This window comes from Chrysemys picta, chromosome 3 (assembly GCF_011386835.1).
Source record: "Chrysemys picta bellii isolate R12L10 chromosome 3, ASM1138683v2, whole genome shotgun sequence".
Lineage (NCBI taxonomy): Eukaryota > Metazoa > Chordata > Testudines > Emydidae > Chrysemys > Chrysemys picta.
Genome location: NC_088793.1, coordinates 110,927,584 through 110,942,530, shown reverse-complemented (window position 1 = coordinate 110,942,530; position 14,947 = coordinate 110,927,584). Strand labels below are relative to the sequence as shown.

Genomic DNA, 14,947 nt, shown 5'->3' with positions numbered 1-14,947 from the left:
CAACAGTGCCACAAATAAAGCTGAAACATCCATGAGGGGAATTGGTGTCAGAAGCTGTTGACTCACTAATTAATCAGATGCAGTGAGACTGTGCCCTGTGCCTCTGCAGGAGGGCACAATGATCCTTTCCTTGATGTCTCCACCTATGAAAATCCCATGCACCACTGCAATCCCCCAAGGGTGCAATTCACTACAAATGGAGTTGAGAGGGACGTGTGGCCAGGTTCCTGCCCCTCCCCCCTGAACTGGCCAGCATGGCTGATTAGGGCTCAGAAAGGGGAGTATAATGCACCATCCAGAGACTGGCTCCTCCATGTCAGGGAGCTCCAGGAGGGATTATGTCTCCTCCAGCACAATCCTCTCCCAAGCCACCTTTCGGGAGATGCAGCTCCATGTCACCTCATTACAGGCCCATATATAAGTTATGGAAATTGGCCCTACACATTTATAATTCCTTCCAGTGTGATTTCGTTGAAATGGTGAGTGTACTGCTGTTTATTTCTATGCATATGGTGTATGTGCGTGTGTTGATATGGTTTAATGCACATAATATGTGTTTGTTTCACATGCCTCCCAAAAAGCAGTCAAAGTTAAATTCCTCCGCAGACCCCTGGTCTTACAGATCCACAATTATATGTTTTACAAGGCTAGAAGGAAGATTACTCATAACTTCAAAAGTGTCTAGCATCAAAATGAAGCAATCATGATAAAATAACTGCAATACATTAAAAAAACAAACAAACATAAGTATTGGTAGAAATATTAGACATACAGTTTGCATCTTGGCATAGAAAAGACCAAACAAAGACATACTATTTTTTGCGAAGTATGAATACAGGCACCACATATATAGTCTCAAAGAGTGATAGATGTGACAAATGTGAGTCACAGAACACCAAACACCTGTACAACATTCCAGAACAAATTTGGCAAGGGTAGGAGGTGATTTCTTAACTTTTAAGGCTTATTGATTACCCAATTCTGGCTGACTGTTCTAATTGCTATACTTTGAGATTAATTGATTAGAAAACAACAGAAGAGAGATGGTCATTATTTGGAGAAAATCAATTTCCATGTCCTGGCATCTGAGACAAACTTATAAACAACAGTCCACCATAAACTAGTAGCATGTCCCAGCAGTTTGCAAAGAAATGTCAGTTTATATATATTTGCCAGCATGTTCACAGTTGCACCCATGAGTGATTAGTACCAATGTAAATGCAACTGTAATAATGCACAAGCCAATTGTGTTTGCTGAAAACCTGGGGCAAATAATTTCAGACCACACTATCTTGCATCTTATAAACTAGCTGAGGAAGCTGTGTAGATAGTTAAGAACCTGCTTCCTGCTGGCTTATTGAAACACAGAGGATGAAATATTGTGATTACCCATTGGAAAATGGATGGGATTGTTTAAGAAGCTAATACCAAATGCCCATGGCCTGTTACCTCAGGTCAAATATCCAGTTGTAATTAATGGATATATTCAAATCAAATGGCAGAAACAAAATCAGAAAGCAGCAAAAATCCACTACCAACTCTAATCTTGGGGAATCCATCAAAATGGCAAACGTTTATGGTTAGAAATTTGTTATAGTAATTTAAGCAACTGGGAAAGCTAAGACTAGCTAATAAACATTAGATGACATGTATTCTAGAAACAGGTGGCACAGAAGACAAACCAAACTGAATCCAGTCCCTTCCACAGAGACAAATAAAAATTATTAACACTAGAATGGGACAAATAATTGACTCATTTTTCTTATAAATTGCTCTGTGTGCAAAACAGTCTGCAAAGATTGGAAGTGTGCTATTCATTATTTGAAATTATTACTTAATTTTTCAGCAAATAATTCTTGATCTTCAGATCATTACTAATCAGTACATATTTGAATTTGAAATGTGCAGTTCATCCTCTGTTCAGCAATATCATGTAATGTGATGTTTTCTCTGTTCCCTACCTGGATAACTTTTAAACCTAATCAGCAAGAACATACATTTTGAAATTGGAATGTAATATTTGAAATCCACATTATGATGACATTCTGGGGTGCAATCTGGACCAGTGAGGAGTTGTGTCATTTTATTACAATAGTGTTTAGGGTGTGACTACATGGGGGCATTTGGTCACAATTATTATTTAGTTTTCTGATTTAAAATTCACTTTTGACAAAAATTTGGCTAGTCGAGCTTCACAATCACTTTTCAGAAGTATTGGTGTTAATGAAGCAATTTTACTAGAAGATTCACAAAAAAGAACACAAATGGGGTTGTTGGTGGCTATAGTCAGCACAAGCCACACCACACTATGGAACCACCGTCACTTCAGCCTCAGTTTCCCCTGTGACTCTCCAATTAACTCTCACTCCATGTGTTGTAGTTCATGTTTCCCTTTCTTGGGGCTGTTTATTAGACATAAATGTAGTCAATTCTTCACTCTTACAGCAGGATTACCCACGTCCTTTTAGCCTTTCCAAGACACCCTTGTATCTTGGTTTCCCCAGTTCATTTGGCCTCTTACCCAGGACTCCATAGCTAGTCCTGGTGTGAGGGCTTCTTATGGTAACAGACCTCCATATGGAGACTCTCTGGACTATCATGCTTTTCCTGTGCCTCTCACAAGTCCCCCATTGGTTTTACTCCACCAGACACTTTATGGGATCCTGCCCTACTCCCTCTGGGCAGGGGGTCCCATTGGCTCCACTCCAGAATTCAGCCATTGTGATGAGACCCACACCAGGTCTTTCCCATCTCCATCCTTGACTCCAGACCCGACCTTTGTATTTCTTGCCTTGCTCATATAATCAGTCACATGGCTCTTGGTCCTGTGATCCTTCGAGGGTACTAAAAGACTCAGAACAACTGTTCTTAAATGGACCAACCCTTGGATACAAGGCTGGCAGACCATAGACCCTTAAAGGGGACAGATTGCCTTGTTAACTGCATCAAATAGTTAAACTGAAATCATTTAAAAATAAAATAAATGCCTGCCAATTTTTACACTATCTGCCCAGCTTTAATTATGACTATACATTAGTAACAATATATACCAGATACAGATAGAAGTGTTACTACAAAACACAGTGATAATATACAAATCAACCAGAAACAGACTGAATTAGAACTGATTAAACTAATGTCATGCTTTTCACATTACATTTGAGGTTTTATTTGAAGGGGAGAGGACTCAGAGTTCTGTAACCATGCTGTAGCTTTCAAAATATAGGGCAACATTTTCAAACTTGGGTGCCTAAATTAGGAACCCAAATCCATATTTAGGTACCTAATTAGGTGGCTTGATTAATAAGTAAACTGCTGCAGATCCCATTGACCTCAGTGGGAGTTCTGGGAGATTCAGCAACTCTGAAAATCAGGGCACTTTTATTTAGGTCCCTAAACATGGATTTAGGAACCTAATTTTAGACATCCATGTTGGAAAATGTTGGTCTCAGTATCAATGGTAATGAAGTTAACACAGTGATCATGCAATATGAGATTGCTGGGTTGAACACACAAGTCAAAAATGGTCTGGTTGTGTTATATTTTAAATACTTCACAAAATGCAGTACTTCAGATGCTTAATGAAGGTCATCACAGCAGTGGGAAATAGAATAGAAAGAGAATAGTAAAATAAGTTATTTCATTAGTGTAGCCTCTCTGGAGATCTGTGTTTCAATCTTGCTTATGAATCCTGAGTGCAAGGAATTAAATAGTCTTATCTCAACCCATTGGTTTATATCACAAAACATTTGAATATTAGTTCATAATTATCAGTGTGTGGTCAGGCAATCCTAAGGACTAAAGAAGAAAGTGATGGAAGCCTCATTTAAAATTTGGACAAAGCAGAGAACAATCTGATATTGGCAAGGGAAGGACTAGATAGCCTAATTGGTCTTTTTCCACATTAAATTTATTTGATTCTGTAAAAGCCTGAAGAACAGTCAGGAATGATATACAATTACATTTAATATAGGCTAATATTGGTTTAATTAAGTTATAAATCATAAGAACAAGAAAAGATACATAATTACCTTCACTACAGTTTGTTTCCCATTGCCACTATTACTATTATTCTCTCCATTTAACAGTCATTTAAAAAACCAAACCCCCTTCTCCTCACCTGTACCCTTGATATTTAAAAGAGATCCAACGTAAAAAAAAAAATATTTTGTTAATTACCCTCAGCCTGGTGAGTAATATATATTCTACCCACAAGCAGAAACACCTTCATCTCTGCAGAATACCCTTACGTGAGCTCTTTCTGCTTGAATGGATTGCTAGAAATTAGCAAATCAAGTATTCAGCTCTCTGAAGTGTTATTAAGTATGTAGAGTTCCTCAGATATCACTAACATTTACTTCCCAAAGTCTAAGAAACATTTATATTGGAGTGCCTCATTCCCACCAAGAAGGAAAAACAATATTATAGCATTTGTTCCACCTTATTTCACAGATGATAATACTATAGCACGTGAAACCTTAGGTCTGGAATAACTAGGCTGCGAGGACTCACAGCTCTAGAACCTAGGGCTGCCAGTCCCTGAGGATCTGCTGCATCCATATTATCACCCAACAGCTCTGGTAGATCACTGATCTATGAGCTGTGAGCCTTGTAAGACCAAGCATCATAGTCTGGGCTGCCCACAGAGGGTCTGAGTGGCTGTGCTCCTGGATCCAGAAGCACTACTTAGGCAATGGAGAGGGCACCAAGATGTTGTCTGTGCAATTAGGCGGATCCCCAGGTGGCTTCTCTGTTGTTTTGGTTCCTGACTTCTAACCCCAGCTCTGCCCCTTGGCTCCAGCCCTATACAGTAGGGCTGACTGCGGCTTTACCCACTTGGCCTATCTACCCATGCCCTGCCTGTGACATAGACTTCCTGAAACCACAGGTTTGCTTCCTGGCAGGGTTGATTTTGCCCTTTGTCTTTATGAGATTGATCAACTACCAGGGACCAACGGCACAGGCCAGTAGTGTCACCAGGCAGCTGGTATTGGAGACACCCTTCAGTTGCAGGGGTGTAAGGGCAGCTGGAGCTGCTTCAGCACTGAGTGGGCAAGATGGCCAGTTGGAAGCCACTGCCTGAGCAGCCTGACCCAGAAAATATCATGCTGGAGGGAATGGCTAGAGCCACCTCAAATCTAAGAGGGCAAGCTGGCCATGTGGAGGCACCACCCACCCTCACAGCCAATTTTTGACAGAGCTGGATGTAGCTCCCAGTTTAATAGGTCTACTACATGACATCCAGCCCTGCTCCCCCTCCCCTTCCTCTGTGCCCCACATCCAGCCCTGCTCCCCCTCCCCTTCCTCTGTGCCTCACATCCAGCCCTGCTTCCCCCTCCCTCGCGCTCTACCTAAAATCTTTATCCCTCACCATTCGCTCAAGGCTTCTGCCAGTCCCTGGTGTTGAGAGGAGCCTGCTACAGGTTCTGACCAGAGAACCCACTGGGCAGAACAGGACAAGGATTCTGGCTGTGCTCCCTCCCAGGCGAGCACTCCCTCTCCCCACCTTATCTCTCCCTGCTGGCTCCAAGCTTCCCACATGTCCTTGGCACCAGCAGGAACTACCACAGGTTCCACAGGCAGAGTTGGACCCAGGTGCCTAGTGGCTAGAGTTGCTAATGAAAGTATCTGGATACTTGGGGATAGATTCTCCCTTCCACTATGGTCCCTGTATGGCGCTACAGCATGTAAACATGCTGTGAAAGCCCCTTACCTGGCTACGGGAGTGCAGAAACTGTGTAGTACGTCTTACTCCCTCTCACAAGTCCTGGTGTAGGGTGTGTGCTGAGGTGGTAGCGGAGTCCCTGTTCAGTAAACCCTTCTGATACATGTTATGTGCATAAAGGGCTCTCTGTTCTGAAGCTAGATTTGATCTTTCTTCTTGTTGTTGTGATAGTAACTTACAGACATCCTTTGCTCCTAGATTGAAGGGCTAATGACAGCTTGAAAACTGGCAATCTCAGTATCCGATTAGAGAAGAGTCAGATAAAAAGGGGAAAACACAATCCAACGGAAGAAAAACGGACTAAGTAAGAGTCTGAGTAAAGGCACTTGTATGAGCCTTCTCTTCAGATCAGTTACCTGGATTATGTCACCTGGTTTCCTTACTGATTTAGTGAAAAGGGATATAGCTAGGTTGACTACTCTGTTGCATAGCCTGCCCACAAGCCTTACGTACAAAACCAAAATCAATACATTTTATTTTTGTGCACTTCTTGTCCCAACCACTGGATTTATAGGGTTTCAAAGCATTCACTGAATTCAGACTGAGGTACGGTCAGGTATATGCCTACTGAATGTCAGAGCATAGATTATGGCTCTGGCGGTTCAATTCTGTAACCGAGGAGGCTGAATGTGGTGGAGCTACCTAGATAGTGCACATTATTTTAGTCCATACATTGATATTTTAAGTGTTAAAACCCATCATGGAAGTTATAAATACAAAAATTGACCCTGTACCCAGCTATACTACTTGGTGTTCCATGATATAATATTAACATATCTGCATGTCTATGCTGCTTACAAAGGTAATAGCGGCATATGCTTTATCTGATGAGTGCTTTATTTATCAATGGGATATCTTGTGGGTCTTAAAATTTATTTTGTGAGATTGTATCTTTGAGGTCCAACAAGAAATTATTTTGGCATGTATGAATTGCCAGAAATTTGCAGTTGCTTTCTTCCAGATCCAGAAACGTGTAATAGAAGACCGACAGCTGAGACTGTTATCTGGCAATCAATGGCTTCTTCCACTAGTTACACCTATGATTTATCATAGATAAACACTTGATTAAATCTCTCTCTTTTTTTAAAACCTAAAGATATCCTGCAGCTTTATCGGCAATAAAACAAGACTACAACTGTCCTGTCTCACCACCTATAATAAAACCTTTGATTAAATAAAGTTACTGTCTAGCTATCTTCGGGAAGAAAGTAGCCACAACCAACTGTCAAACTGAGTTGGAGAAGTTTTAGAAACACTGGTTTCAGAGTAACAGCCGTGTTAGTCTGCATCCGAAGAAGTGGGCTGTAGTCCACGAAAGCTTATGCTCTAATAAATTTGTTAGTCTCTAAGGTGCCACAAGTACTCCTGTTCTTCTTTTTTTAGAAACACTGGTTTCACTCAATAATTAACAAAGAATTCTTATACAAGTATGTTCTTTTACCACTGCCGGTCATGCTACAAATACTGTGTCACTGTTTCTTTGTGCTCTCCTGTCTGTCTGTATCCATCTGTTGTCTTTTGTCTTATACTTAGACTGTAAGATCTTTGGGGCAGAGACTTTTATTTTCTGTGTTAGGACAATGGGGGCCTGGTCCATGACTGAGACTCCTAGACACTATGATAATACAAATAATGAATAATAATTTACCCAGTGAAGACTTGGTTATTTAAAGTTAAAGGCTTCTCAGATAATGTATACCTTAGTTAAAGGCTATAAATGACAAAGTGTGTCTTTAACAAGTTTTACCTGATATGCATAGAAACAATTGAGCCAATAAACTTTGAAATTCATTTCAGTAACACAGCGTAGCACTAACAGAAAGCTGGATACATACAGTGAAATGATAGCTGAAGGAAAACCTACGTATAAAATAAGATTAGCAATATTGCACAAAAGTAAGATAAGAGAAAGAAGCTTGAATTCATGTGGAAGGATTTTTCAACTATAAAATATGTCATTATTTTAACATTTGATTAAACTGTGTTTGTATTTACTTATTCTATTAAACAAGGGGCAGGGATGCCTAGGTAGCCATGGAAATGTTTTAGAAATAAAAAGCTCGATGTCAGCAGTTAAAATGCAGGCCAGGCCTGGAGTTGAAAGTCTAAAAGTCATTACCATACAATGAGAGACAAGGTTTTATTGGACCAACTTCTGTTGGTAAGAGAGACAAGCTGCCCAGGCACACAAAGGGAAAGGCACTCCCAGCATCACAGCAAATGGAAGGTGGAACAGATTGTTTTACATAAGTAGTTAGCACATACTGTAAGGAACTATTCAAGGTAGAGTGGCCCATTAACATATCAGCAGTCATAGGGCAAAAAGAGGGGGTTAGTGGGTTACAGATTATTGTAATAAGCCATAAATCCTCTGTCTCTGTTCACTCCATGATTTTTGGTTTTAGCAGAGTAATGAAGGTGAGCTCCCAGGCTCGTCTTTTGAAAGTGTTGTGCAGGTTTCCTTTCAGGATTGATATAGAGTGATCATTTTGTGAAAAGTGTTCCCCCCACAAGTGATAGTGTGTTTTTGTCTTTTATAGTTTTCCTGTGTGAGTTCATTCAAGAGCATAGTGATTGTCTGGTTTCAATCACATAACTCTCTCTGGAACACTCCACACTTGGATCAACTTTCAGGACACCAACATCAGCTTCAAAAAATGGAACTGTACAGACAACCATATACCAGAAAACCGCACCTACCTTAATAGCTCCATCCAGTAACCATCTCAAATATATCAAGAAATTTGTTATCTACAGCCAAGCATTCAGATACCACAGAATATGCTCCAAGGAGAAAGTCTAGACTATACACCTTAGTACACTTAAAACCGCCTTCACCAAATAAGGACACTCCACCAGAGAAGTAGATGGCATCATGGAACAAGCCACCCAAATACCCCGAAAGAACCCGCTTCAATACAATAATGAAACACCCCTCCCCCCGACTGCATACCCCTAGTTGTCCCCTACCACCCCACACTGGAACCCATATGGAGCATCATCAAACAACTACAGCCCATACTTGCTAGGGACCACATCAGCAAAAATATCTTTCCTGAACCCCCACTTCTGGCCAGCAAACAACACCCCAACCTCTCCAAGTTCATCATGAGAAGCAAGCTCCCCACAGACCAGGACACACCAACTAAAAGTGGCACCAGACTCTGCCAGAACAACAGATGCAAAACCTGCAGACATATCTCCACTGCTACAATGATCAATACCCCCTTTCAAGATCCATGGATGCTACACATGCCTCGCACAACATGTGTAGCATCCATGTACTTCATCCAGCACACTAAATGCCCCAACAACAACTACGTGAGTGAAACCAGACAATCACTGTGCTCTCAAATGAAATCACACAGGAAAATGATGAAAGACAGAAACATCCTATTACTTGTGGATGAACACTCTTTACAAAGCGATCATTCTGTATCTGATCTATCGGTCCTCAACCTGAAAGGAAACCTGCACAACACTTTCAAAAGATGAGCCCGGGAGCTCAAATTCATTACTGTGCTAGATACCAAAAATCATGGAGTGAACAGACACACTGGATTTATGGCTTATTGCAACAATCTGTAACCCACTAACCCCCTCTTTTTTGTCCTAAAACTGCAGAGGTGTTAACTCTACTCTACCTTGAATGGTCCCTTACAATATGTGCTAACTACTTATGCTAAACAATCTGTTCCACCCTGCATTTTGCTGTGATGCTGGGAGTTCCTTTCCAGACCTGAAGAAGAGCTCCGTGTGGTTTCAAAGCTTATCTCTCTCACCAACAGAAGTTGGTCCAGTAAAAGATATTACCTCACTCACCTTGTCTCTCTAATATCCTAGGACCAACACAGCTACAACTATATGCATACATTACCATACAATGTCTATTCAGTTGCCTATGCAAACTGATTTGGTATTGGACAGATATTCATATCACGAACTCCATCACATTTGGCATTAATGGCATCGTTGTTGGATGCAGAAGAAACAGGTGTGTTTGCAAGAGGACAGAGTTACACTGACAGGCAGTGGGAGAGCTTGCATAGCCAATGCAAATGGCAGATCTGTTAGTGAGGGTTTTGGTCTCATAGCCCTGAGTTGAGCATTTTTCACCAGCACTAACTTCACATTAAGAAATCAGGGAGAGATGGGTTTCTCAAACCACATAAATCCAGATGAAAAAAAATATTGAATTCTTTACCGGTGCAGTTCTTTTGAAAGTTGGGGTTCTCGAGAGGGTGTCCTGGAAGACGACACTGGAATCTGTGCTGCCAGAATTCAGGAAACCAGGGATTTCGGGTGTTGGTGTCCAAGCGTAACTTCAAAAAATAGTCATCAAATGACAAGACCTCAGGGGACTGCAGTTTGATAGTGATACCTCCATTTGCTTCAGGTTCATAACCTTCAATTACTTCATCTCTGTCTGCCCAGCCATCACTGAAAAGAGGGAAGGAAAAATTATTACAGAGATACAGGAATCTGGTGTGAAAGAGCACCTAGACAAAACCAAGCTGACACGCTTGAAAAGATACTGTCAAGGAGATATCTAAAGCCCATTCCAAGTGAGTCAAAAATGTAGGCATAGAAGTGAAAAGCTAATTGGAAAAATTAAGGTGACTGCTCTGGTTAGCAATGTCTAACTATTGCCAGACTGAGGGCTGGTTAACTCATTTGGAATTAAAGGGAGATATTTATCTTCAAACAGATTTCTTTGTCCCACTTGAAATAGTCTAGATATGCTTCGGACATGGGATGCTATATTTTTTCTGATTGAGAGAATACTGCATTGCTCAATTCTATTCTGTAAGGGTCTAAACTCAATGGAATAATAATGATTTTTCAAAGCCCTGGGACTTTAGCACTACATAGCTGTGATCTCAGCAATCATGGCTCTGGAAGCTAGCAGAATAATTCAAATCAAACATAAACTGAGAAATGCGTCAGGGTGGAAGAGAGAGTGGGGAGGAAGAATGCATAGGAAAACTGAATCAATTGAAAAGAAAGCCACACACTGTTTTTGCTCCTTCTGGAAATCTATGAAAACATCGTTTTCTTACAAACAAATGGCTTTTATTTATTTTTACTGTCAATCCAAACTGACAGTGCTAAAAATAAAGACAATCCTAAAACCCCGAGGAGAAAAAATATATATTTCCCTGACCGTATTACTTGATGAAGAGTCAATTTAATGGTTTTGAATGAGGTCACTTGGCTTAGCATCTGATTTTTAAGTTAGATCACTAACTCCAAGTTCACTGATTTAGCTGCATCCTCCCATTCTTCTTTGACTCCCCTTAGAACACGGTACTTAGGTTTAATTTAAGCGCAAATGTAAGTCAGCCCACTTTAATTTTAATGTGCATGGTCATGTCTCCAGAGAAATAGATTATTTTGACATCTAAAGAACTAGCTGCATCCATCTGGAATGACAACAGCAGCACTCTGCCACTGAAAGAATTTAATCTGTTTGCTTCAGCAACAGCAGCAAGGAGATCAACAAAATCAATGTGACTGACCACTAAGAAAAGAACATCTGGCCTATAGCCACCAAAATATAGGCTCCTTCCAGTCTGAATCTGCACTGATTATGCAGAACTCCCAACAGATACATTTACATGGGCTCCATTCTAAGGAGTAGACTATACCTTACACAGAGCCCTGAGCAAGGTGGAGTGTTTAGACTGACCAGAGATACACATTTTAAAGCAGGAGTTCCTCTTTCTGTGGCCCCATACACCTCTATGATACCCCCTGCAATATGTCAGCTGTGCAGTTCCGGAGAGGGGAGGAAACCAGGGCTCTTCCTATTCTCTCCCCACCCCCCCTTAGCCGATTGCTTGGGGGAATAACTAGGTGCACAGTGCAGGGCTTTGGAGCAGAGCCCAGAGCTGGAGCGTGAAGCAGCTCCGGAGCAGTGGAGCTGCAGGTTTTTGCCTGGAGCTGGAGCGGAGCCGGAGCACAGCTCCAAAGCCCTGGCACAGTGCCCACTTACTCCTCAGCACCTATACCCAAGGACTGAGTAGCACGTGCACAGGTGTAAGGGGGTGGGAGGAGGTTTTTATAGTCCATATAGTGCAAATACCAATCTAGCCCTATAAAAACAGTGAGAGGTCCAAAGTTTGTTTCTTTTAAGTAGGAAAACAAACAAAAAGTCACTCCTGCGGCATAAGTAATTACATCCTAGTTGCACAATTACTTCATTATGTGTCACAACGTTTGTGTTTTCAACAAACGGTAGAGTCAAGTAGGATAATTACGGAGTCAAAAGGATTTATTAAATTAAGTCACTTAGAACTTTACAAAGATTTATATATAACTTTGGCTTGGAAAATGTTGCCACTTCCACTCTGAAAGCAAAGGACAGTGTGTCAAATTCTTTGAGTTATAGGTGATGGAAGAGCTACCTTGATTTGAAATGTTGACTGTCTAATGTTTCTGTGGTGTCTTCTAGCCCAGCAAAGACTTGTTACTCCTCAAATTCCCCATGTATTTAAATCTACCTGAAACCAGACGTCAGCTAAATTTGCAGGAATATGCTGTCATCAGGCAAAGCTTTGTTAGCAACCATTCTTGTGATAATTTGGGAGCCCAATCCTGCTTTCAGGAATGTCAGTGGGAGAAGAGGAATCCCTGGCTGCTCTGTTAGGAGCTGGGTTCCAGGCTACCACCTGGGGAATCAGGGCTGCCCCACAACATTTTGGCACCTGAGGCGGGGAGCTCAAATGACGCCCCCATGCCCCCTCGCTTGGGCCAAAACTTTGAAAGGTCTCAATTCTGCCTTCTTCCTGTTCTACCCCTCTCATGGTACTGCTCTGCTACCTACCCCAATAAAAAAGAACTAACAACTTAAAATGCCTGTTCAAAATTTTTAAGTAACATTTAACTTTCAAATGCCTGAACAGCAAATGTAACTTTTCTTGTCTGCATAGTAAACACTGGCATTTTTATCTGTTTGAATAATCAAAGTGGTGCTTTCCGTGCCTTCTTGGTTGCAAAGATTTGCACTGCTTCCTGAAGGTCCACAGTCTGGGCCAGCTCATGCTCTATTGAGATGGTTGCAAGGCTGACCAACATCTCCTGTGTCATTGTGGAGCATAGATGTGTTTATATTAACTTCAGATTAGAGAAGCTGCCTTCTCCACTGGCAACTGTTACAGGAAGTGTTAGAAGTATGCACAGAGCAACAAAAGCATTTGGAAAGAGGGTGATCATCTTATTTGTGCACATATATTCCAGAACAGCCTTTGAAGTTGATCCTGATGAAATGTATCTTGAAAGGGCTTTCAGTTCATCACCTAAATCACTTGCATCAATATCGTGCATGTCATCATGTGTCAGCACTGTCTCTAGTGCCCTGCATTGCTGATGTAGGTCTTCTTCAGGTATACTGAGCAGTTTTGGAATATCATAAAACATCCCAAATATACTACTGTGTTCCTTGAGCTTCATGAAACGTTCTTCAACTGACAGTATTGCACAATCTAGCACCTGGTTAAAGAATTCAACTTTGAATTGTTGTTTGGGGTCTCTTATGGGATTATCCTGTGCCTCGTAATCAAAATGTCTTCTTCTTCGGTGACTCTTGTATTCTTGAATGGGTGGGAAAATAGCTTCAGTGTGAAGTTCCTCTGCCAACTTCTGTGCACTCTTCAGAAAGTTTTGAAATCCCTCATCTGACCGGTAAGACTGTAGGTATGACTTTGCTTTGTCCAGTTGTTCCATTGCTCCAGATACATCAAGGTCAATACCTTGGAGTCTCTTGCTTACAACATTTATTTCAAACAGTATGTCATGCCACAACACTAAGCCACACAGAAATTTGAAGTTAGGTATGTTTCCGGTGATTCCATTTCCCTCTGCCACTGTTCTCCAATGAACAGTTCTTGTCATAGCATTATCCTCCATAATGCCAACCATGGCATCATCTATCTTCCCAATTTGGTGTTTGGTAGGTTTTATCGCCTCCACTTGACTTTCCCATTGTGTGGCCCTCAGTGGTTTCAGTGTCAGAGAAGATGTTCCCAGATGTTGCTTCAAAACTTGCCACCGGTGAGTTGATGCAAAGAAAAATACATAGCTGCTTTGAATTACATTAAAAAATTCAGCAGCCTTAATAGAAGCTGATGCTGCATCACTGACCACCACATTCAATGAATGAGAACTGCATGGGACAAAAAAAGCTCGAGGGTTTAACTCTTAGATCTGTGTCTGCACTTATCTGTTCTTTCCTCTCATGTTGGCACCATTATCGTAGCCCTGACCTCTCATGTCAGCTATCGCAATTCCCATATCTTCCAGCTTTTTAAGAAGCACATTTGTCATACCTGCTCTTGTAGTATCATCAATGTCAATACATTCTAGAAAATGCTCTCTGACAGTCACCATTGCAGGGACATTTTCCCTAGGTTCTGTTGTTGTTACAAAATGCGCCATTAAAGTAATTTGTTCCATATGGCTGATGTCAGGTGTGCAGTCCAGAATAACAGAGAAATATCTTGCTGACTTCAGATCTGCCACAATCTTCTGTTTGACTTTTGTTGTCAGTAACTGTATGATCTCATTTTGAATTGTTTTTCCAAGGTAGTGGTGTGAGTACATTTCTTGGGTGTCAAGTATCAGAGGGGTAGCCGTGTTAGTCTGGATCTGTAAAAAGTGACAAAGAGTCCTGTCATTTCTTGGATGGTGACTCTTCTTAGATGCTCCTGGAGTACATCAAACTCAGACGTCAGCTCCACAATTTTAAGGAAGTTTCCATTGTTTGGCATATACAGCTAATCTGAAGTACCACACAGTGCTAGGTTTTGGGTAGTAAGCATTCTCACAACAGCAATGAGCCTTTTCAGAACATTTTGCCAGTAAAGAGACTCTGATTCAATCTTCTCTTGATGCTGATCATCTATGGTGACCTTTAAACTTTAGTCTCATCTCAAGCTCTTTCCACCTATGGAATGCTCTCTGGTGATTTGATGCCTTCTCATGGCATGCCAGATTTCTAGCCAGATTTTTCCAGTCCTTTGTTCCTGTAGAACCCAATGTGGCTGAAACATTAGACTGGAAGAGTTTGCAACAAAAACAGTATGCAGCATTCTGGGTTTTTGAGTACATAAGCCATGGCCTCTCCACTTTGTCACCATTGGGGATTTCACGCCAATAATGTGTTGGATGGAAACTATTATTTTTATTGTCTTTGGGGAACATGAAGTTTTTCACTTGCTGTGG

General features: G+C 41.2%; 1 protein-coding gene across 2 annotated transcripts in view; it reads right to left on the bottom strand.

Annotated features, from left to right (window-relative positions):
* The window catches only part of GRM1 (glutamate metabotropic receptor 1), a 266,796-nt gene that overhangs the window by 78,815 nt on the left and 173,034 nt on the right, over positions 1–14,947 (bottom strand). For both annotated transcript variants that reach the window (XM_005280420.5, XM_005280417.5), the window contains exon 4: positions 9,930–10,165. In XM_005280420.5, coding sequence (XP_005280477.2) covers positions 9,930–10,165 — 236 coding nt within the window. The remainder of the gene's footprint in view (positions 1–9,929; positions 10,166–14,947) is intronic.